The 23,319-nt window shown below is 39.7% G+C and overlaps 3 protein-coding genes across 5 annotated transcripts in view; 2 read left to right on the forward strand and 1 right to left on the reverse strand.

Annotated features, from left to right (window-relative positions):
- Positions 1–1,680: 1,680 nt before the first annotated feature.
- LOC307028272 (G2/M phase-specific E3 ubiquitin-protein ligase-like) lies at positions 1,681–6,730 on the forward strand. Of its 2 annotated transcripts, none has more exons than XM_079663139.1 (13): positions 1,681–1,819; positions 2,676–2,793; positions 2,928–3,049; positions 3,161–3,470; positions 3,596–3,687; positions 4,087–4,128; positions 4,356–4,423; positions 4,507–4,599; positions 4,706–5,016; positions 5,125–5,303; positions 5,453–5,625; positions 5,758–5,972; positions 6,084–6,730. In XM_079663139.1, exons 1-13 carry the CDS (start codon positions 1,772–1,774, stop codon positions 6,320–6,322), a joined length of 2,010 nt encoding a protein of 669 aa, XP_079519265.1. In that variant the 5' UTR covers positions 1,681–1,771; the 3' UTR covers positions 6,323–6,730. The 2 variants fall into 2 exon arrangements, with proteins under 2 accessions (XP_079519265.1, XP_079519266.1); XM_079663140.1 differs by having other exon boundaries at positions 2,928–3,040.
- A 77-nt stretch (positions 6,731–6,807) lies between these two features.
- Positions 6,808–10,935, reverse strand: LOC307028273 (uncharacterized protein). 2 transcript variants are annotated; one of them, XM_079663141.1, is made up of 5 exons: positions 10,696–10,922; positions 9,882–9,981; positions 8,609–9,341; positions 8,065–8,283; positions 6,808–7,602 (listed from the first exon to the last, which is right to left on the reverse strand). In XM_079663141.1, exons 1-5 carry the CDS (start codon positions 10,741–10,743, stop codon positions 7,386–7,388), a joined length of 1,317 nt encoding a protein of 438 aa, XP_079519267.1. In that variant the 5' UTR covers positions 10,744–10,922; the 3' UTR covers positions 6,808–7,385. The 2 variants fall into 2 exon arrangements, with proteins under 2 accessions (XP_079519267.1, XP_079519268.1); XM_079663142.1 differs by lacking the exon at positions 8,065–8,283 and having other exon boundaries at positions 10,696–10,935.
- A 6,376-nt stretch (positions 10,936–17,311) lies between these two features.
- The window catches only part of tmtops2b (teleost multiple tissue opsin 2b), a 35,517-nt gene continuing 29,509 nt past the window's right edge, over positions 17,312–23,319 (forward strand). The window contains exon 1 of the mRNA XM_079663931.1: positions 17,312–18,148. Coding sequence (XP_079520057.1) covers positions 17,779–18,148 — 370 coding nt within the window. The 5' untranslated portion in view covers positions 17,312–17,778. The remainder of the gene's footprint in view (positions 18,149–23,319) is intronic.

Consider the following 23,319-nt stretch of genomic DNA (forward strand, 5'->3'; position numbering starts at 1 on the left):
AGATATAGGATCTGAAGCACACCTCATGTTTTAATTCCACCTGTGCTTTTACTGTTGTGACAACTTAAACTGTCTGTGGAAAAAATAAAAATCTGCCTTTTTTGGGAAAAGAATAGATTACATTTTTGATACTCTGAGTTGCAGTTTCTTCTTGAAAATAGAAATTCTAAGAGTTAAAACGTGAATCATGCTTGATTAATGCTCTTCTTCAGCTTCCAAAGCTCTGCTCGGATTATGTATTGTTAGAAAAGGTATTCACATTAAAGCCAATCCTCAATAACTGACAGTTATTAACATTTCTGTAAGTAGTTTTTGATTGTGTGGGTGAATAAAAAATGCAACCAATGTTCAAACCACATTGTGAGGAACAGTAATTGCGAGCTGGTCGTTGGAAGGCTCCTCCAGCAGCAGATCTTTAAGGTAATAGCAGCACTCGTGTCAAATAACGATCCCGCTCTCAGAAAAGCTCTGCAGCAAAAATGCAAGTAAATAAATTGAAGGATCTTATCCTTCTCGCTGTCAGATTCAAATTCAAGTTGCTTTATGGCATAGCCTACTGGCAAATACAAAGCATTGTACAAATACTCACAACAAGAACAGACATGTGTGCCTTTGAATGTACTGTTGTGTGTGTATACATTTTGAGTATATTGTTGTGAATACTTACATTTTTAACCTTGTACCTTCATTGACAGAAGAAATCTATTTTCTTTAAGTATACCAAGGACACCCTATAACCTAACCCTTGAAGGTGACAGCAAAAAAGAAAAGAAAAGAGAATTCTATATCATTGTCCAGGATATAGCCAATATTATATTAAACATGAACAAATTATGGAAAATAGTTGTGAGGTCTAGTGTAAATTGACGATATGTCAGTCTGATTTCCCATGATGTGTCTGCCAGAGACAAACTGTCACTTGTGGAGCTAGATGGCAATGATGGTGGTGAGGCAGGTGAGCTATCTTTAGCTTCCGGTTCCCGTTGCACTTCAACATTGCTAACGTTAGCGTTCGATTTCGAGGACGATGTATGACAAAAAAACGGTCTAATTTCGTCAGTTTAGCTGTTACATCTCCTTGTTCTCTCTTGTCCGTTGTCTTTTGAGCGCCGCTCTTGTGCTTTGGTTTGCTGTACATTATAAATGCAAGCTAGTACATTTTTTTTATAATGCTGCCGAACTTGCTGCTGCTAGCTACATACAGTACAGGTTGATTAAACGGTTTGCTCGTCACGCAAGGTATCACATGATACACCGGCTGCACCGTCGATAGATATGCCACTGGGGCCAATCGCAACCTTGTTACGCCACTGGCTCATACCCCTCTTTTGCAGCCCTGTTGCAAACAGGCTGATTCTGCTGATAGCCACCCCTTTGTAGCATCACGCAGCTTTCCCCTGCTACCGGGAGATCTCAGCTAAATGCTGCAGTGATTAAATGGCATGTAATGCTCCTAACCACTAACCAAGCTTTATTACTGAAACAGTATGGAGCCCAAACCTTTTCTGTCTAACAGAATTTCGTGTTATAGTCAAGACATTTAATCTATTGATTCGTACGGTGGCCCTGAGAGGCCAGGGTGCTGCAAATAAAAGAACGCTGCAAATAAAAAAAACGCTGCAAATAAAAAAACGCTGCAAATAAAAAACGCCGCGATGCAAATAAAAAAGCCACAACGGAAGTGAATTACCGGGGACTATTATTGCTGATGCACATACGACGGAAGTTAATTACCGGGGACTATTATTGCTGATGCACATGCGTATTTTTTATGCGAGAGAAGAAGAAGGCTGGGGGATCTCCGGGAAACATCTCATGGGTAAGTTTATAATGTTAAAGTTACACAGGATGTAGACAATATCTGTCGCTGCCGTATTTATGACTTTAAATGACGTTATTTTGTGTGTGGGAGCAGATTATGTGTGTAGTGTATAATGTTAGTAGAACATAGCTTTGATCAAAACTGCAGAAAGCTATTTTCAAGTTGTTTGCTTGTCTGTAAAAACTGTTTGATTCTGCTCGATTTATCCGTGCAGCTTGAACCGTTTTAAATCTAGACCACACACACACACACACACACACACACACACACACACACACACTCACAGACTCACAGTATTCTTGCGTGTTTAACTGCCTGAAACTTGTCTTGCCCTTGTCAGTGGGGAATGTCGTGATTAAGACACACTTGCAATCCATTTTGGGAGATTCCTTGTATTAAGCCAGCGTTGAAAGTAGTACTGATTAGTCTTTCCAAATGTGTTAGTGTTATTTAAAAACTAGTGCAGTGCCCGTTCGGGGCATGGCCGTTCAAAGCTTGTGCCTGTACTAAGCGGACCGATTGTTTGGCTCCCATAATTGCTGCTTGCAATGTTGTCCGGGGGGCGTACCGGAGCGCGTAGATTCGTCAAAAATAAAGGTTTAGAAAAATGAATCCCAAAAAATTCTAAATGAAGGATGCAAATCATCATGCAATCCGCAAGCCATATCCGAAAGCTTAGGTCGATCTGACAAACAGTCAGAGAGATATGCGAGCCACAGACACACACACAGACACACACACACGGACATTTCTTGCTTTATATATAGATAGATAGATAGATAGATAGATAGAAAGATGTTCATGCAATTGAAGCGCAAAGCAACCTAATGATACTTTATTTGTTTTCTTGCAGGTCATAATGTATTGTCCTTTTTGTGGACAGCAGCAGGACTCTAAATCAGCCTTTTGCTGTTCATGTGGCAAGGACCTCAAATTCCTGTGTGATGTTGATAAAACAGGCACAAGTGGAGGTAATTTTTATTTTTTTATTTTTTGAATTAGGCTTAGGCAATGTACACTCTATATCTTATGAGTATGGGTGAGAACACTCTATGTCTCTCTGTTCTTTGTCATTGACGATTGATTGGACTCTTATTTCAAGCAGAGGCTACAGGAAAAAGCACACTGGAGTTATTCCGGACTTTCCGGAGTGTAAAAGAGAAGGAGAGACGAGCAGGTTTTAAGAAAAAAAAAACACCATCAAAAGACAACCTGAAGGTTGTGAAGGTACATTTTTTTGCTGAGATAGACTAATAATTTGCCGACAGTCCATTCTGTCATGTATTTATAGTGTCACTGAACTAGTTAACAGTCGCCTATTTCGTTGTTTCTCTGTAGATTTCAGTAGGCCTTATGAGGCTGAAAGATGGTGTACTGAAGACTGTAAGAGGAACAGTACTTCCCCTTTTGATGCGACCAGAGTCGGATGCGGACGAATTGCAGAGAGCTGCTGAGCAAAAAATGAAGACCTTCGACAGAAATTTACATGGTGGTCCCTACGTACTGCTCTACCCTGACGGTACAAAGATAACTAATATACCAGGAACAGAAGTACCCTTCACTCTAAACGAGTACAAAGAGGTAGTGGGGAAGGCCTACCAACGTATCACACTGTACATTTGTACAGCTGAAGATTTCTTTACATCTTGTAAGTAATTGTGAAATTAATTACCAACCAAGAAGAGCTTTTTAAATTGATTTGTTTGTCAAGGAAAGCACTCTGTTGTTCTGAGTAGTCTAAAATCCTCTTATACCTGTTCTTGTATTTCACAGCTCAGGAAACCAGCTCTGAATCCAACTCATCGGATTCAGAGGTGATCATCATGAGTCCAACTTCTGCAGAATTCAATGCAGCTGATACATTAGTGAGTACTACATTTGTTGTATCTTAGATCGCTTATATTGTAAATTCTATCTGGAAGTGAAAATGTTTCTAGATTTCACATAGACGGCATATTTTTACGATGAAACATGTCCCAAAATAGCATTTTAAATTGCGGTAAATGTTGCAGCGTCCTGGCTTACACATATTATACAAACTTAAGAAAACAACTTTATTTAGTGCAGATCCCTGCAAAATCACACCATAATAATGTGTATGTTTTTCACTGAAAGTAATAATGTAAGAAGGATCATTCCCCCTGGCGCAAATCACATACACTTTCTGTTAGAATAATAGAATTCAATATTTATGTTCAAATGTGTTAAGCTCTAGTTCTGTCAAATTTGAAGTGTCACACTGATATATTGTTTTTTACTTCCAGGTATGGGAACCTGCAGAGTCAGGCAGTGATTCAGCAGCTCCGGTAATTGTGGCTCCAAAACATTGTCTTTTGTTCACATTTAGCCTTGTCTGGAAATATTGTCACACAATTAATGTCTTAAACTACATGAAATAACGTGTCACACTGACCCAGAGATCCACGTTTGTGTACATTAGAATAGTCTTTTCTTTCTAAATCAGCCTTCAGATAGCCATGATTTAAAATACTTCAACTTACCTGTCCTATCCCTGTTATGGTTTGTGATTCAGGTCTTATTTTCTGACTCACAAGAGGGCCCAGGAACATCAGGAGGTGTGCTGGAAACTGCGTGCTATAGGTATTATACTTTCCTTTCTACAATTCAAGTATGTTTTATATGAAAACATCAACAATGTAAACTTGTGTATGTCAATTTCTCAGCAAATATACTCAGCTGTATGCGCCCATTGTAATAGAGGATAAGGATGACTCAGACAGTGTTGAGTGCAGTCATGACATTCCAGAGGATACAAAGTAAGAGAAAAGTTACCCTTACTTCAACTGTGGTTGTTATTTTTCCTGATCAAAAATGTGTGCTATGGTGTACCATTTAACATGGTCATAATTTATCTGATGACAGGGTGGACCAGCAATCACTTTCTGAGATAACTGCAAACCTGGCCCTAGAGATTGACCATCGAGCTGTCAGCAGATTTAACATCTGTCGCTCGAACATCTGGGATGGAGCAGTCAGAGGATTCAAAAGGGCAACATTCTCAGAAAAGAAAGACATCCTGGTGAAATTCTCTGACGATGAAGGGAGGTTTGAGGAAGGTCTCGATACAGGTGGCCCCAAGAGAGAATTCCTCTCCCTTCTCATGAAAGAGCTGAACAAACGGCCCATATTTGATGGACCTGTGGAGAGCCGCTACCTGGTCTACAATTCAACAGGTTCTGTTTTGTGTATAATGTTTTAAAAGAACCCATATTTCAACCTTGCAGTGTTTTCAAATATAGAAACTGATTTAATATTTCTTTATTCTGCATTATCTTGGACAGCTATCAGAGAGGATGAGTATTATTTAGCAGGGAAGATGATTGCTGTGTCCATTGTGCATGGTGGACCAGGTCCTAATTTTCTGTCAGAGGATCTGGTCAGCTACATCTCAGGGCAGAGCAGTTTCAAGGCATCTGTCGGAGACATTAAAGATGAGGAGATAGGGAAAGTCCTACAAGAGGTATGAGAAGGGTGTGAAATTCTAGAATAGGTAAAGAGAGAGTTTTGTCCACTTAAACCATTCTTTCAAGATATACTTCTGGCATTACCATTTTTTATAATTACGTGTCATATTTGAAATGTGTGGGACTCTGTTATCTCTTCTTTTAGATTCAGAATTCACCCTCAGTGGAGATCCTTCAGGACTTGATGATACGGAACAGTGCCATGTTGCAGACTGCTGGGTGCTTCAGACATGTCAGGTCATGTGAAGAAAAAAGAATGATAGTAGAGGATTACCTGAAGTGGTACATAATCCACAGGAACAACACTGCAATCGAAAGGTAGGTTTTTGTATTTCATTGTTATTGCTAAAATAATTATGAAAAACGTGTTGCTGTTGTCCCATTTTCTTGCTTACTTACTTCTACATGATGCACATGTATCTTTGCATGCATCTTTTAATTGTATTTTAGATTCAAGGCTGGACTTGAAAGTTTGCAGTTTCTGACAGCTCTGCAGCAGCATCCGACGGTCCTGACCCCTGCTCTCTGTCATGCCGATGTGAAGCTGTCTGCTGCAGAGATGGAAAATCTGTTCCAGCCTGAATTTAGTCAACAGGGAAGCAACAGAAGGGCTCAGGAAGAGAAAGCTATGAGTTACTGGGCAGATTATCTTCTCGATTGTGAAGGTTAGTCAATTTGCTCTTGTCTGATTTTTATACACACAGATTATAAAGAGTTCCGGTGTTGATGTAGATAGTATTTACTGTCAATTGATTCCAATGTTCTCTACTTTTTAGAAAATGACAGCTCAGTGACCTTGGAGGTGTTAATGTTCGCTACAGGTGTGCCATGTGTGCCTCCTGCTGGTATGAGTCCTCTGCCACGCCTTCAGTTCCTATGTTCTACAACGTCAACATTCCCAATGACAAATACCTGTGCCAACATTTTAAAGCTTCCTCTTTTGGACACTTATGGTGCCTTCAAAGCCAACATGAACTTTGGCATTAATAATTCCCCCGGCTTTGGGTGCCTTTAAACAATTAAATAACTTGTGGTAAAAGTTAATGTTCCCACACACAGTAGCTACACAGTCCGTTGTTTTAATGTTGCGATCTGTCAGACCAAAATGTTGTGACGTAAGAGAGATGTGAGTATTTTTCATGGCAGATTTGTCCTATTTCATATCTAACATGTGAACAACACCACACATTTGTATTGTATTGTTATTGTATTCTCGTTAGGTAGGTAAGGTAGACCGTGGTTAAATCAAGAGTTCAGAACATGTGTTAAGATGTTTTACAAATATTTACATAAACAGTAAATAAAGACTGCAAAAGGCACCTTGTTGTGCAAATTTTGTTTTGCCCATTTTATCAACATGTTTTTACATGGACTTTGTGAAAGAGTAAAGCTGAATGACTCTTCATTAAATGGTTTAAAAGTGTTTCATTTTAACGTAAGGACTTGTTTTTCTACGTATAGCATATGTTACACACTGGCTACAAAGATGACACAGCTGTAGCTGGTTCACAAGATTTTATTCTCAGATCCACTGTGAAAACAGAAATAACAGTAGCATATGTGACTGATGCAATGAATGAATGTTATTGTTGATTCATCAATTTGTTATGGGCTGTGTCTGAAATCACTCAATACTCCCTATATAGAATTCCCTATATAAGGAGTAGGGAGTAGTGAATGAGTGATTTCGGACACGCCTTGGTCTTTAAAATGTCAGAAAGTGAAGCCTCACAGAGAACAAATTAATCCAGCAAATATTCACATTTTAGAGGCTGGAACCTGCTTATATTCAAAATTAAAATCAATTACCAAAATATTAGGTGTATAATCTTCTGACGATCGACCATTCAACTGATAACACGGATGTAACACTAAACATGTTTTACAAAATACATGAATATGCTGTATGTTTATTTAAACAAAGAAAGGTTTCAGTCTAATGACTTATGCAAAGATACAAGCTGAATATTTCACTGGACTTATCTACTCAGAATTGCAGCATTCTAAATAATATTCAACCTACATTGGAAACTTGTACACACAAAAAAGGTTCTGGGGGGCTGGTGGGGCAATGTATTCTACACTCCAGACATGTTTTTCATGGAAATGTAATTCTGAACAGCAGCTGTCCAGTTCACTGGTGGAGCCAACCCACTCCGTCTTTGCAAGTCCACAAAATGCATCTCCAGATTCTCATCACCACACAAATTGTACTGGGATGATGCTTGCATGATGCCATCAAAGTGGTGTAGGGCTTCCCAGGACACTGGAAATCCACACTCCCTTCCGCCAAACCTATGACCAGTCATAAATTGAAACATGAGTCAAGTGATTACAAATGGATAATTTAACCCCCCAAACATGCTAGATAAGCATTATAACTAAAACTCCATTGAGTCAGTTCTTCGTTAATTAAATCCTAAACAAAGAGCTTTGACTTGAGAAATTAATCTCAGGTTGACAGCAGCTCTTTCAGTCAAATATGGTCATTCTACTCACTTTCTAACACAAGGTACTTTTTGGAATTGAGTAAGATAAATCGACAGAATAGCTTTGGATATCTTCTGATTTAGGTTTTGTGTTGGAATCCATTTTTAGTCGTTTAAGACTTGAAATCATTTTGAAATAATGAGTTTTCAGACTAAATGAATCACGTTATTTATCAAGTGACAAACTTGTCATATTGGGCTGATACACCAAATTATATGAAGTCAGATATATTTTAAAGTAATATTACCAAACAATTTGAATACAAACCTGTGAGGCAGGTGGTACATGGCATCAGGTTTACCTGATGGACACTGAGACAGGCGAACAGGTCTGATGGTGTGGTTGTTCCACAGCTGTCTGTACTCATCGAGGTCTTTTTGGAAGATGCCCAAAAACACATATCGCAGCAGACACTTGTGCTCATGGCTCCCATTGAAGAGGTGCCTCTCTCTAAGGTCACTGAAGAGCTCGATCCAGAACTGAGTCCTAATGGTGGAATTCAAAACTTTTGTATTTCATGAAAAAAAGACAACTTCAAGTAAAAAGTCACAATATTTCTAGAGATGTTGAACATTTCTTGGTGCGCTCCTACATTATTTCATTTGGGAGCACATAAACCCCCTTGGGAAAATGTTAGTGTACAGCTCTAATGTAATTTCACAATTTTTTTCATCCAGATAGATTTAAAGTATTTGGGCACCTCTGTACCACACACCCCCACCCACCCACACACCCCCACCCACACACACACACCCCCACACACACACACACACACACACACATTATTGGACCTGACCTTAAAAGGCTATACCTTTGCTTTCTGAAGAAAGACCACCAACTCTCGATGCGCTGGTTTGCAGTTGAGGTACCATACATGTGACTGAGGGCTCCTGCAAAATCATCTGTGTGTTGAGATCGTAATGTGCAGTTAATGGCTGCCATAGTGCCGTTTTCAGTTCCACAGTCAGTGCGAAGGCGGGCTGGAAGTAGTCCAAACTCCGATACACACTGCAGGTAGTACTGCGCAATGATGCCCGGATCGTTGTTAGTGCTGCCACTCCTGAGCCACATAACTTTCCTGTCGATGCAGCCACTGATGGCAATACCAAAGGGTTTAAGTTTATCATATCCATCAGCGTGCCACACTTGGTTTGGTCCTGCTGTGACGTATCCCCTTCGGACAAACCTTCGCCTGGAACGAAGTTGAACACCAGATGGATCTAGTCTGGAAATCGTCTGTCTAACATCCTCCCTTTTTACTGTCAGGTGATACTTTTGTTGCAATGTCTGCCACATAGCTCTGTAACCCAACAGCCGACCCGAGCCTCTCAGTTCATGTGCAACAGTTTGGTGTACAGTGCCAATGGGAGTGTAGTCTGTCCTTCTTGTTAAGCCAGCGTTCTGTAGCCTCCTCTTTAAGGTCCTCAGACTAAGAAAAATGTTGTGTCTTTTTTCTAGAAAATCAAGTATCACTTCATAAGCGTGTCCCTCCGTGAAGTACTTGTGGATGAGGCCTGCCTTGATTCCTTCATTAGATGCAGTGACTGAAGGGAAAAGACAACAGTGTCATTAGGAATGAAACTTAATAACAAAAAACCTATTAAGAAAAAAATGAAAATGTATCAGTAATGAGGAAAATAACTGAAATGTTTGATGCATAAGTGTATGTTTTCAGTATGTTCAATGCGTGAACAATTCCAGACATGAGGAGCAAAAAAGAAGAGAAATAAACAGGCAAAGGACAACATATTGGGATACTTACATAATTGGTAAGGATAAAAATACATATCAATCTAGAGGTAGCAAACAAAAAGGTACCCTTTTAATGCCTGTATTTGTGCATAAACGCATCAGAAGGCTCAACCCTCAGCACATGAAGGAGCACATAATTGGTCAACTTTGGTATTTCACCTGATTTTTTTACTTGTTGGCATTTTTTTTTATCAGTAGTTCTAAATCATGTTGAAATTGCCATGACTGACAATAATATGTGTATAGCATATATTAAAATGGCAACAAATCATATACAAATAAGACATTATCACTGTACTGGTGAAATTCTTGACTTTTAAGGAGGAGCTTACCATCTTCGAGAAAGGGAGCCAAACATTCAATGTTGCTGCCACAGGAGCCGCAAAACCTCCCAAAACACCCAGCAGTCCCACAATATGGACAATACATTGCCTGTGGAAAAAGAGCAATGTGAATGTTATTCATTTGCAATTAAGTAACAGCTACTTGGTAAGCTATTGCAGCAGGTAATGTTACCTGCAAACAGCTGACACTAATTTAACAGCAGATATCAGCTGCAATCACTTAATATCTGAACCATGCATCTACAATGTCAAAATACATTAAAAAAAAAAAGAAAGATTTAAAGCCAGTACACTTCTCAAAGGAAGCACGTCTTGGATAGGATAGAGACCCTTCTCTATCTCTAAGCAGGATAAGAGACCCTCATTTATCTCTAGACAGGCACATTTAGATGACATGTTGATGGAGTCAAGATTGACTACAGGATGTTAGTGAAGATCTATACTTGTATGTATTCAATATAGGGCTGGGCAACGATTATAACGCGTTAACTTGCCCAGCCCTAATTCAGTAAAAGTTGTTCCTTCAGAGCATGTTGAGGAGAGGACCCGAGCTCGTCTGTTGAATAAAGGCATATTCAACTTACTTTGTGTGTCTTAGCATCATCTTTAAGTCCCGGTCGGCTCAGATCCGTTTGTTTAGAAAACAGCTAACGTTAGCAGATAAAAGTAGCTATGTTCTACTAACATTATACACTACACACATAATCTGCTCCCACACACAAAATAACGTCATTTAAAGTCATAAATACGGCAGCGACAGATATTATCTACATCCTGTGTAACTTTAACATTATAAACTTACCCATGAGATGTTTCCCGGAGATCCCCCAGCCTTCTTCTTCTCTCGCATAAAAAAAACGCATGTGCATCAGCAATAATAGTCCCCGGTAATTAACTTCCGTCGTATGTGCATCAGCAATAATAGTCCCCGGTAATTCACTTCCGTTGTGGCTTTTTTATTTGCATCGCGGCGTTTTTTATTTGCAGCGTTTTTTTTATTTGCAGCGTTTTTTTTATTTGCAGCGTTCTTTTATTTGCAGCACCCTGGCCTCTCAGGGCCACCGTAGATTCGTGTTCACCAACACGATTTCCCCCATTTTTTCGTGTCTCTCACAGAACGATTTTAAAAGCAAAGTATTTATATTGGTAGTATGTTTCGTGACTGCACCACGTCTTTTTGTCCGGTCGGGTCTTGGAAGACCAGAAGCTGTGTGGTTCATAAAAACATGTTCTTACCTTATATAGGTAAGAATATATATTCATACCGTATACTTTATATATACAGTCTTGGTTCTTACTCAATATGGATTGTTTAGCCGCAATGCACGTTGGGATATGGTGTTTATGCGATATGAAATTCGAAAAACATTTAAAAAATGAAAATAATACTTTGTTCCGAGTGTGCTTGCTTTTCTCTTTGGAAGTCTTCACATAATGGCATTTTAATACACAGTTCCGCTGCATTAAATATTACACATCTGTCGTAGTTCTTTATTTATAGAGCCCTGATTAGAAGACTTCTAGACAAACTGGAAGAAATGCCGCCGAAACTGAATACGTGACGTGGATCATAAATATATCAGCAATTAAACAACATCTTCAATTTCTCTTCACACAATTCGTCTCCTTGCAGGATCAATACTAATTCGGCTGACTTTTATATTTAATCCAATTGGAAGATAGGTAGCAGTGCACAGTTGATAGACAGGGACTTGTAGTTTTTAAAGATATTACTGATTTTCTTTGAATATAAGAATGTAAATACTGAGTTGAAAGAATAGTCAGGGGTTTTGGGTGATGGGAGACACATCTATGAAATCAGAATTTCAATAGCTTACCATTAAATGACGGATATACCTTTCTGTCTATGATGTTTTACAAATCAGATATTAATGTGATGAAGTAAAACATGAGAAATAATATAGCAATATCCTGTAAAATTATGTGAAAACATGAATAAAACTACACATCTTCAGATGTTATACATACATAAGTGTCCTACACTAATAATATAAAGTTATTATGGCATTGTATGCTGTGTGTACCTTGTGTGCACCGCCTAGTGATTAAAGCGCGTTATTGATTCCTTTTTTTAATATGTTATATTTGATGAAAAAAATATTAAGAGTACATTCAAAATAGGGGGAAAGTAGAAGGTCAATGATAGAAATATAGAATATAAAAAAGTCAAGAAGATACTATGAGTGATCTCTGCAATAGGCAAGTTTATTTATATAGCACTTTTCTGTACGCGACAATTCAAAGTGCTTTACAAAACAAATTAAAAGACTTTTTAGGAATAAATACAGTAAAAACACATTATATAATGGCATTTTACAACAGGCATTACAAAGCAAAGATAATATAATAATTAAAAAAACACCACAGGTATACAATGTTTAAGAGGCATACTGTAGTTCGAATTTGATCATCTCAATTAAAAGCAGCGGCAAAGAGATATGTTTTTAGTCTCGATTTAAAAATAGTAAGCGTTTCTGCAGACGTGTATGATTTGGGTAGTTTGTTCCGGGCTTCTCGGCAACTCTGCAGAATCCTATGGGTGACGTCACGGACACTACGTCCATTTATATATACAGTATATGGTATACACACATATTGAAAGATGTTTTGTAATGCACTGTTAAGGAAACTGTGACCCAAGTTGATCATTCATTGCATAACTTCAACGTAGTTGTGTATATGATATGTCAATAAACATTTGAAAATCTTGAAAGGGATATGCAAAATAACCATTATATACAGTCTTCAATTAACTATTAGTAGAGAATAACGAGTAATGAATATACTTTATAGGGATCTGCAGATAAATGTTTAGTCTTCTCAAACATCAACTATCAAATATCTCGCCTGATTGTTGGCACTTGACAATCACCTTCCCGTTCGAGTCCAGTTTTGGATAGTCTGCCGTGGTTTCGTTCCATTTCAAAGTGCTGTTTGACGCTCGACGTAACCTTGGCGCACTGCCACTCCAACATTCAATCCCAGAGCTTGAAGATTAATCACGGGGTTTGTCAAGCAAAGGGACTGTAGTCCCAAACGAGAGTTGAGGATTATGGGTAGTTTAGTGTCTTCGGCCATCCTAAACTCTGAAATGTTTTTCGGATTTCATATCTCATTAACACCATATGCTCGAAATGTCCCATATAGGCCTACGTCTGTTTCCGGTGACTTTATTTTTAAATTCAGTTCCTGAGGAACAGCTAAAAAGCCCAAGATTATAGAAGTAAGCGAATAAATAAAAACAAGCATAATTGTGTATTATTGTTGAGTAAATAACAGTGTGTTATTTAGAAAAGAATAACAAATTAGAAGGAAAAAAAGATTTAAAAAATACAGATTTCAGTATTCTGAGGCTCTGAGCTCCATTTCCTTTCCTCGCGGACGGCAAAAAAAGTCCGACATGAACAAAAAGACATGGTGCAGGTACGAAACACACTACCAATAGAAATACATTGCTTTTAAAATCATTCTGTGTGACACGAAAAAAAAGGGGAAAATCGTGTTGGTGAACACGAATCAATAGATTAAATGTCGTGACTATAACACGAAATTCTGTGAGACTGGGTTGCATATTCTCTCCAGTAGCCTACAGTGTTAGCTCCATGGCTAGCTCTGAGTGTTAGCATGCTTGCTAATGTAAAAACACAGCATATTACTCCCAAAACACGCCGCGCATTGTTTCTGATACAGCACATAGCTTGACATGTTCTTTCTTCAGTGTTTACCGCTAGAAAAGTGCCATTAAATGTATTATATATAATATATAACAACTTTAGTCTTAGTGGCTCCAGAAGACATCCTGCTGAATACACAGACATTCAGCTCTGACTGTATATGGAGACGATAGGTTGGGACGTCTCAGGTGTGCTGGAGAATATAGGCCGGATGTCATCACTGAGGTTATAGGAGCGAAAATTCTGGATCTGCTTGTTAGCTCCCCCCTTCTTTTTTTTCTTTTTTTTAGAGATGTGGGAACTGAGGAAAAAAGAGAGGGTTTTGTTTTCTGACACTTTGTGAGTTCCCTGAAACACCGGGGACACATATCAAAAAGTGCATTTTGCATAATAGGTCCCCTTTAAAGGCGGGGTAGGTAAGTTTGAGAAACCGGCTCGAGATACACTTTTTGTTATTCCATGGAATGCTCTTAACATCCCGACAGCAATGAATATCTGAAGTGCTTTGACAAAAAATCCATTAAAAAAAATTCATCTGTGGAAGCCGTAGTACTGTAAAAAGCATGACCAATCATTTTAGCCGCACCGGCTAAAATAACTGGATGGCCTAACTGCCAGTCAGCCTTCCATCTGTGCACAAACTTATCTCGCGCCCTCATTGGTCATGTGCACGTTCGTGTGTGATGGAGGAGGGGCTTTGTAAGGAAGTTGCAGATTTTCTCCGGTTGTGTATTTTCAAATTCTAGCGCACTGGAGCTGGTTTCTCCGAAATTACCTAACCTACCTCACCTTTAAGTAAAAGTATTAGGCTGAAAGTCCTGCAATCAAAATGTTACTCAAGAAGAGATACAAAAGTCTGAGCATCAAAATATACTTAAAGTAGAAGTTGTAGTGATCACTAATTAACTAGTTAACATAATTCACTCATGGAACTACAGGTTGGGGGTATTGTTTACGCACGGACATATATGTTGTTGACTGTACTTATTGTGTGCCCTCCTTGCTTCTTCCTCTTTGCTTCCCTGGTTTCAAGCCGGCAACATGTGCTTTTCTGCTGCCAACTTTGCACCTTCGATGCACCGCCTCCGACTCCCTTCTCTCGGCACTACACTGGTGATCCTGACATAAGTCTCGTAGAAGTTTCCGAGACTGGACCAAACAAGGCTAGAAACATAGCCGTGGGAACAGGTTTCAAATGGGGGGTGCTGTGGGGATGACACAAGGGCTGGTTCTGACCAATTTGCTGTCCTAGGCAAGATTTTAAAGACCAATACACTACAAAAAGATAAACGTATTGATATGGTGGACAGCTTATATAAAAAGGCTTCAAATGTATTTAGTATTGCATTAACATGTTTTTAATTGGGGGGTGGACTTCACATCCTCTAAAGGGGTCCGGGGGTGCCCCCCCGGGAAGATTTTTTGTAACATTTTAAAGTAAAATACTTCAATCTGGTGCACTTTGAGCGGCCAATTACTAGAGACTGATCTAGGGGATACAACTCTAAACACCCATGTGAAAAAGATCGGTTTGTATGTGAACATAACCAATAACCTACCATAGCTAATAACAAATAAATGTAGGCTAACTTGTTTTATTTTTGTGGTTCATTCATATCTTATTTTATCAGTTAACATTGATTTATTTATGCATATTTTTAAATCTCTCCAGTTTAAAAAAAAAAAAGTGGTTGACTGTCCTATAGTATACATTGGAATGATTTCAAACCTGTTTTTATTTATCCTAATAATTATAAAGGTGTCCCTTTGAAATATTTGCTTACATAAATTGTGATCAAAACGTTTGAGACCCACTGAGATAACTTAGACTAAAGTGAACTATCTAAACACTCAGAGTCCTTTACCTCACTGAGCCTCTCAGTCTGACAGGACAGAACTCTCCCTCCACATTATTGTAGAAACAGCTTCTTATATCCGTTAGCGCAGCAGAAGCTAACAACAATCCCCGCCGGTACCGGTGCACCCCCTCTTTCTTTCTATCTATCTATCTATCTATCTATCTATCTATCTATCTATCTATCTATCTATCTATCTATCTATCTATCTATCTATCTATCTATCTATCTATCTATCTATCTATCTCTCTATCTCTCTCTCTATCTCTCTATCTCTCTCTCTCTCTCTCTCTCTCTCTCTCTCTCTCTCTCTCTCTCTCTCTCTCTCACTTTGGCTGTGAGCTGCGGGCGCCTGATAAGCCAACATTCCCCATTTTCATCACTTACAGCGCCCATCGTACAGGGCAAATGGAAAATGTAACCGGGGTGAAAAGGGTGTTATCTTTACTTAATTATGAACGTCGTTACATCAAGGCAGAAAATTCGGGTTTTTTTGTATTATATTTGCATTTAATCTTGTGGAAGTGCAGATCCCCTGTTCTCCACCAGGGGGTGTTGCAGCACCCTCATTACCCCTACTTCCCACGGCCCTGGCTAGAAACGCAGTTTTTCGCAAACTGCCGGAGATTTTTGGAGACGTCCGTGGCTGCCTCGTGTACACGGACTGAGGCTCGAATGGCCGAGGACGTCGTTCGCCATTCCCACATCGTTTCGGCACTGGGAGACAGCAAGCCTTCCGACCACATGGAGACGATACACGACCTGATAGGTATGGAAGAGCCCGGCTTCTTTTTCATGGGACTGTTTCTTCGGGACATGCAGCTGACCGGTTCTTCCTGGCCGCCCGGCGTTTTACCCTTGAGGTTTTTGATCGTGTACAGGACGACCCTTTTGAGCTTTTTCCGGTGCCTGAGAGAAGGTTCGATCAGACGGTCGACCTCGTGTGGACACTCTCGCTTTTTCACCACCTCGACGGCGGTTTCGGACGTCCGCCACGTTTTCATCGCCGCCTGGGTGGCGCACTTCTAGACCCCGTCTCGCCTCGACAGTTTCCGACGTCGCCCATGCTTTCATTGGCCCATGGGTGGTGCGCTTCGGGACCCTGTCTGGCCTCTCCCCTATCGCCTCAACAGTTTCGGATGTCGCCCATGCTTTCATCGGCCCGTGGGTGGCGCACTTCTGGACCCTGCCTCTTAATGCAGTTAATGCCTCAATTCTGGAGGGGCTTGTGTAGTGATCACTAATTAACTAGTTAACATAATTAACTTATGGAACTACAGGTTGGGCGTATTGTTTCCGCACGGACATATATGTTGTTGACTGTACTTATTGTTTGCCCTAATTGCTTCTCCCTCTTTGCTTCCCGGGTTTCAAGCCGGCAACATGTGCTTTTCTGCTGCTCAATAAAGCCAACTTTGTACCTTCGATGCACCGACTACCTTCTCTCGGCACTAGTAGGCCTACTCATTATGCAGATTCGTCCATTTCATAACTATATGGTTTGATTATAATTACTTATACATTAATGTGTTTAAGCTGGTAAAGGTGAAGAGTTTTAATTATTTGTATGCTGCAGGGTCGCCTGTGAATGTTACTCCAGGTTTAAATAAAATCATATTTAAGTTTTGACTATATTTCACAACATGACTCCAGAAGTTACACACACACACACACACACACACACACACACACACACACACACACACACGCACGCACGCACGCACGCACACACACACACGCACACCGTGTTGGCCCGTGTCATAGCCATGTCCCGTGACGTACAGTATAGAGCCATGTCCCGTGACGTATGGATCCTCCTTTATAGGATGCTGGGCGGCGGAGCAAAGCGCACTTTACGCAACACTCATCTTGTCGGAGTCTTCACTGTGATTACAATGCATCAAATAGTGGTGACTTGGAGAGAACAGACTGCCCCAATTTAGGAAAAAACTGTTAGAATAAGATTGAGTCTTTTCATTTACTTTGAAGAATAGAGATGAATATCTTTGGCAAATGATTAAGGAGTCAGAAAAGGCTGAAATCTGACTGAAATGAGCTGAATACGGAGAAAGGGACGCGCGAAGCTTCACGGTAACAGGTGGACCTTTATTTTTTTCATCTCTTTTTAGCCTTTGTGTCAGTTTTTTAACATCGTTTTAGCAGCTGCATGCTCTCAGCAGCTGTGGAGGAATGTGAAAACATGAAGTGCTCAGGTCTTCATGTCCCGGAGGAAACACAGCAGAGAGAAAGACTTAAGAAGGAAGCTCTAAAACTTTAAACAAAGTCACCAACCCTCCTCCAAAACTGCCCCAGAGTGAGGACAAGCTCCGATGCATGGACAGCAGGATGTTTTCTGGTCAGGATGCTCGGAATTTCAGCTTTAACCAGAGCGATGACATGGAGCTGGTGGACGAGCACGATGAAGCCAGAGGGAGGCTGTCTCCCTCCGGCTTCGTCGTGCTCTCCGTGGTGCTGGGCTTCATCATGACTTTTGGCATCCTCAACAACTTCGTCGTGCTGCTTTTGTTTTGCAAATTCAAGAAACTGCGGACGCCGGTGAACATGCTGCTGCTGAACATCAGCATCAGTGACATGCTGGTGTGTTTGTTCGGCACCACCCTCAGCTTCGCCTCCAGTATCCGGGGAAGGTGGCTGCTGGGGCGCAGCGGCTGCAGCTGGTACGGCTTCATCAACTCCTGCTTTGGTGAGTGCCATTTACTGATGCTGATGGTGATCCTTGAGTAAAAACACAGCTTCAACTGGTGTGTTTGGTAAACTGATTGTGGTTTGATTTAAAGTTAACCTTTCGACATATATCAATCAGAATCAGAATACCTGTATTAGTCCCACAGAGGGGAGATTTACATTGTTACAGCAGAAAAGAGCCAAAGACAGCTTAATGTCACCTAAGAAGTATGCATAAAAACACATCAAAATAGTTTGAGTGTACATTTATGGGAGTCTTACAGTATGTGCTTACTTAAAAACACGTTTCTATCAGTATATCATTGACAGTTGTTTTTTTTCTATCTTGAAGACTGAAGATCCTAAAAATATTTTTGTTTTCATATTCTATGATATAGTTTATCATTTTATAAAGAGGACTTTTAATATATAACTGCATGCTTACATGTTTTTTTTTACATCTGTTAAGGCCAAAAACAAGCCAGGTTACTCATACAAAGATCACAATAGCAATGTTTTGTGATGCCTCATTTTTTGTATACTTAAATTTCACAAAAAATCATAAATACAACATTGGTTCTTATATCATAGGCTGTGACTGAGGGCTTGAATCAATCTAGACAGGTTTTTATGGTTTAATATGTTACGCATGCCTTCGTAGCAAAAAATTAAACTAATTTTTTCTGTAAAAATAAAAAAAACAAAATATATTGTGATATTAGTAGTCCACTTTTTGGGAAGACAATTATGAAAAGTAGAAATGACTGCTGCTCGTTTGCTTTTACTGAAACATTAACGGAAACTGGATATATCTTTTGACATTTAAAGGTATAGCTCAGTGTAAATAGGCAAATCCATTCCCTGGATACATCACCATATCACTTGTTCGTTGCTTATATTCCCTCCCACAGTAGTTCAGTGACTATATGAGGTCTAAAGGGGATTGGATGTGTTGATGTTCTCAGTAGAGCAGACCCTCTCTTTGCTGCACCATCTGTATAATGACTTCACTGAGGGGACTCGCTCAAATGAAAGCTGTAAATGCTTATTTGCGGAAATAATTGGCTTTTTTGTTGAAAGGGTAGAAAAGGGAGTGAGGGCAAGTTTGGTGTCAAGGTATACAATGTGTGTGGACCTTTGTGTGAGAATAAAAAAATGATGCTGAATGTTCATAATGAGCAGTAGATTTTGCTGTCAAAAAAAGCTCTAGTCAGTGCTCTCTAGGGACAACATATGGTGACATTGTTGGTGTTTTGCCATCAAAACCTAGTTTGGCACATCTGTACTGCAATCTCTTGTTACATATACACCACTATCTGAGTGTGATCATGAAATACATGTATGACTTCTCACAAGCCTCTTTTTAAAAGAAACATGAGATTGTTTGCTTTACTGAAATAGCTGAAAAGATCTTGGCAAAATGTCAACGTTGTGTGAGTTAACCTAATTGTGATGCTTTGTTGGGGTTGGTGATTACCACTCTTATTGTTATTAGAGAACCGTGTGGCGCAGTGGATAGAGCCTTGGTTTTGGGTTCAGGGGGTCACAGATTCAAACCCCACTGCAGTCAGCATGTCGTTGTGTCTCTGGGCAAGACACTTCACCCCAAATTACTCCTGTGGGGATTGTCCACAATATTGAGTATGTAAGTCGCTTTGGATAAAAGTGTCTAATATGTAATGTTTTAATTACTTTTTCCCATCTTGGGTTATTGAGTTTATCCGGAGATGTTGAGTACCGGCGGAAAAGTGGATAAGAGCAGGTGCACCTGAAATAAGTTTCCGAAACGTGATGAGAAAGCCAAAAATATATCTAAATTTTTTCTTATTGTCAACTAATTCCAAAGAATGTATTTACTGACATCTATTTCCTGATATACACAAATACCATAGACCTCCAATGTTGTCCAAAACCGATTTAAAACAGAGTCCTGTTGTGAAAGATTCAGGTTTTCAGAAGAAACAAATTAGAAAGGAAGTTGGCAAGAGTACTGATGCATGATGCATGTTTGAGGTGGATTAGTGCTGGCCTGGGCTTCAGTTGGATTAAAGCTCTTACTGGCTTTTTAAATGCTTTTTTACAACCATAATTCACCGTTACAAATGGACCCCACATACTGAATACTCCACTTGACTTGCACGCTTGTTGTTCTGAAGAAAGTGTTAATTCCCAGGCTTGCTGTAAATACATAATCACTCCAATAATTGAGCCCAATTACAGGGCAGGAAAATCAACTTGACTCCTCTCGTTACACCGAACACTGCAGGTATCTCTCGTCGACCTCCTAAAGGGTTACTCCTTGTTTGTCTCTTGGGAATCAATCTCCACTCATCCATTTTGAATACATATTGTGCATGGCAGAATTTTAAAAGACGTCCTGAAGAGATGTCTTCCTTAATGTATTCTTCTTTTTGTTCCCTTTGTATAATAAATGTTCCTGTTTCCCTCTGTTGTCACAAACAGTTTCTCCACCCTCTCATCTCTACTCACTCTTCGCCTGCTGCACACAGGTTTTGACTCATGGTGCTGAATGCTGGAGCTAGATATCAAGAGAGAGATATCTTTATATGTATACTGGCAATGAAACAACATAAGACACTTGAGCAGATACAAGCGGGTAACAAGTGCGGAAGAAACAGTCATGTTTTCTATTTTAATTCTTATTTCTTCTTATTTTTCAATCAATGTGAACAAACTGCATAAAGATAATCTCACCATGATATTCTGAGACCTCATTTGGTGCATGTTAATAACATTATGTGTACTTTGTCTCGCATATTAGGGTACCATATTGTAAACATGCTGTGATGATTAATTATGGTTTTTGATTCTCATCAATCTCGCAGCATCGTTCACAATAAGTACTACTTGAATGAAGCGTAAACACCATGTACATATTGAACAGCATCCAGCACATCAACATCGTCAAGAACATCTCTCAGTGTTGTTGAAAGATCATTCTATAACACATAGGTTTGAGCAAGCTCTCTGATTGGTCAATAGGCGTGTTTGATTCCACGATCAAACAACGATCAAATAGAACGTGCCTAATCACAAAGTATCCAGTGGCCTACACACGCCACTAGCCTACCGAAACTACTTCCATGAGCCTACATCGTGTGGTTTCCATAGCGACGTTTAGCGACACACAGCCGTTACATTGTTATACATTGTCTCTCGTTGGAAATCGGTAGCTACAAAATGTCAGATTTTAAAGTTAATTTTGATTTGTTGGGGGGCCTCAGTATTGATGAATGGTTGGACATGGACACAGACCACAAAACCAACGAAAGATTTGCAGCTGTTTCAACTGACGAGTTGAGTGCGTTGGAAAAAAGGCTATCGTTACCATGGGAACTACTTTCTAGGAACTACTTTCTGACGGAGATTAACTCAAGCAGAAAGCGTAGGTTTGGGAGCAAATTAGCCCACATCATGAAATTATTTTACGATATTGTTGATTACAATGATAGTTTGTGTAATAGAATCGCAATCATACACTTGAGGCCGTTCTTGAACGTCATTATTGGTACTCCAGTAGGCTACAGGCGTAAGGACCAAGGCGCTTGCCGCAGTAATGTCGTACCAATAATGACGTTCAAGAACGGCCTCTCGTGTATGAGTGCTTAATTCATACACCATCTGTTTCACATGTCTATTGATGCACGGCCACGCTTTAACAAGTCGAGGGCTTTGGTGAGATCACAAACACTCTTCTTACGGAAATGCCGGATTTAAATGATTCATTTAATCTATAGATCTCCCTGCCACAATCTCCACCATCAGATGAGATACTGTAGCAGAGGAGCTGCTCCTCGAAGTCACTGAAGGAGCACTAACTCCCACCTCATGTGTAATCATGTCAGAACACACTTTGTTGCTCTGCTCAAGGCAAGTTAAAAGCAAGTAAAAAAATAAACACTTTCTGAAGGTGACATTCATATTACAGAGAGCACTGAAGACGTACAGTATAAAGCCCCCGGCCCCGAGTCTTCTACAGGTATTTTTCACCCATGAAACAGGCATGATGCAATAATGACTCACACTAGATACTCTTATTCCATCAATTTAGAAAAGTTCTTTAAAGATGAACAAGGCTTTCATGAACTATACACACACCATGAAAGTTAGGATACAAAAACACGCAAACCAGATAATCCTGTAGTACTGACCTGTCAATCAAAAGATAGGCATGGCCTAAAAGAAACACTGATTTATCGTGGAAAAAAACAACTGTTTTGAAGAAGATGTTAAAGTAGGACTATAACCTTACTAGTATATGGTGTACTGAGGTAAAGAATCAAGGGAGAATAAGGAACATTTTCATAGACTTCTATACATCAGTTGCCTCCTGCTGGACATTAGAAGGAATGCAGCTTTAGGGCACTTCAGCAAAGGCTTCTTTTTTTTCTTCAGGAACAGAGGTAAACCCCTTGAACTCTCCTCAGTTTTCACTCTCAGTTTTGTTTAAAAAAAAGTAGTGTGGCATTGCCCACTAAGGCTTTGTTCAAATACAACCAATGGATGTTCTCAATCAGATCATAGCATTTCAGACATATTTCTCAACAGATGTTGTTTAGAATCCAGACAGAGGAATCATTTCTAACGACCTATAGCCAGATTGAACATAACAAATAAAAATATACCTGTCATCGACATGTCAATGTATCCACGGACGGGCAAGATATTTAACCAGCAGTTGCCTCAAATGGCTGTGTGAATGTTGTCTCTTTCTCTATATGAATGTGTGTGAATGGGTGAAGGCTAGCTTGAACATGTAAGGCCTTTTAGGGGTTGTAAAGAACGGAACAGCACTATATCAAATGCAGTCCATTTACCATTTCAAATGTATTGGTGTATGGGAGAACGAGTGGAAAATACTGGTAGGTGTTTGTATGGGAGTCAGACCACCTGCACAGCCTGACTCTGGCACCATTGTCTTTGAAAAACACATTATGTAACCAGGAACATGTTTCAAAGTATTCGAGTGAGCAGAAATAGGATTAGGGAGTGAGCAAATTGATAAGCTAGACAGTTATTTAATTGTGCGAGATAGAGCTAGGTTTCATGGTGCTACTTATGTCAAATCCTATGATTATTATTTTTAATGAGACAACGTTTTTTTAGTATGGGAATTACAGTCCTAAAAGGGAAGCACCTGTCAGCTGCTGCTGATAGTGCCCAAGACCA

Source organism: Notothenia rossii (genome assembly GCF_949606895.1).
Source record: "Notothenia rossii genome assembly, chromosome: 2".
Classification (NCBI taxonomy): Eukaryota; Metazoa; Chordata; class Actinopteri; order Perciformes; family Nototheniidae; genus Notothenia; species Notothenia rossii.

What these genes read in the sequence shown, in the direction of transcription:
- LOC307028273 (XM_079663141.1), bottom strand. Translation starts at nt 10,743, where the DNA reads ATGCGAGAGAAGAAGAAGGCTGGGGGATCTCCGGGAAACATCTCATGG. An exon ending in CTCCGGGAAACATCTCATGG is followed by an intron (nt 9,982 to 10,695) that starts GTAAGTTTATAA and finishes CTTTTTCCACAG; the next exon opens with GCAATGTATTGTCCATATTG. An exon ending in ATGTACCACCTGCCTCACAG is followed by an intron (nt 7,603 to 8,064) that starts GTTTGTATTCAA and finishes GACTGGTCATAG; the next exon opens with GTTTGGCGGAAGGGAGTGTG.
- LOC307028272 (XM_079663139.1), top strand. Translation starts at nt 1,772, where the DNA reads ATGCGAGAGAAGAAGAAGGCTGGGGGATCTCCGGGAAACATCTCATGG. An exon ending in TAAAACAGGCACAAGTGGAG is followed by an intron (nt 2,794 to 2,927) that starts GTAATTTTTATT and finishes TATTTCAAGCAG; the next exon opens with AGGCTACAGGAAAAAGCACA. An exon ending in TCAATGCAGCTGATACATTA is followed by an intron (nt 3,688 to 4,086) that starts GTGAGTACTACA and finishes TTTTACTTCCAG; the next exon opens with GTATGGGAACCTGCAGAGTC.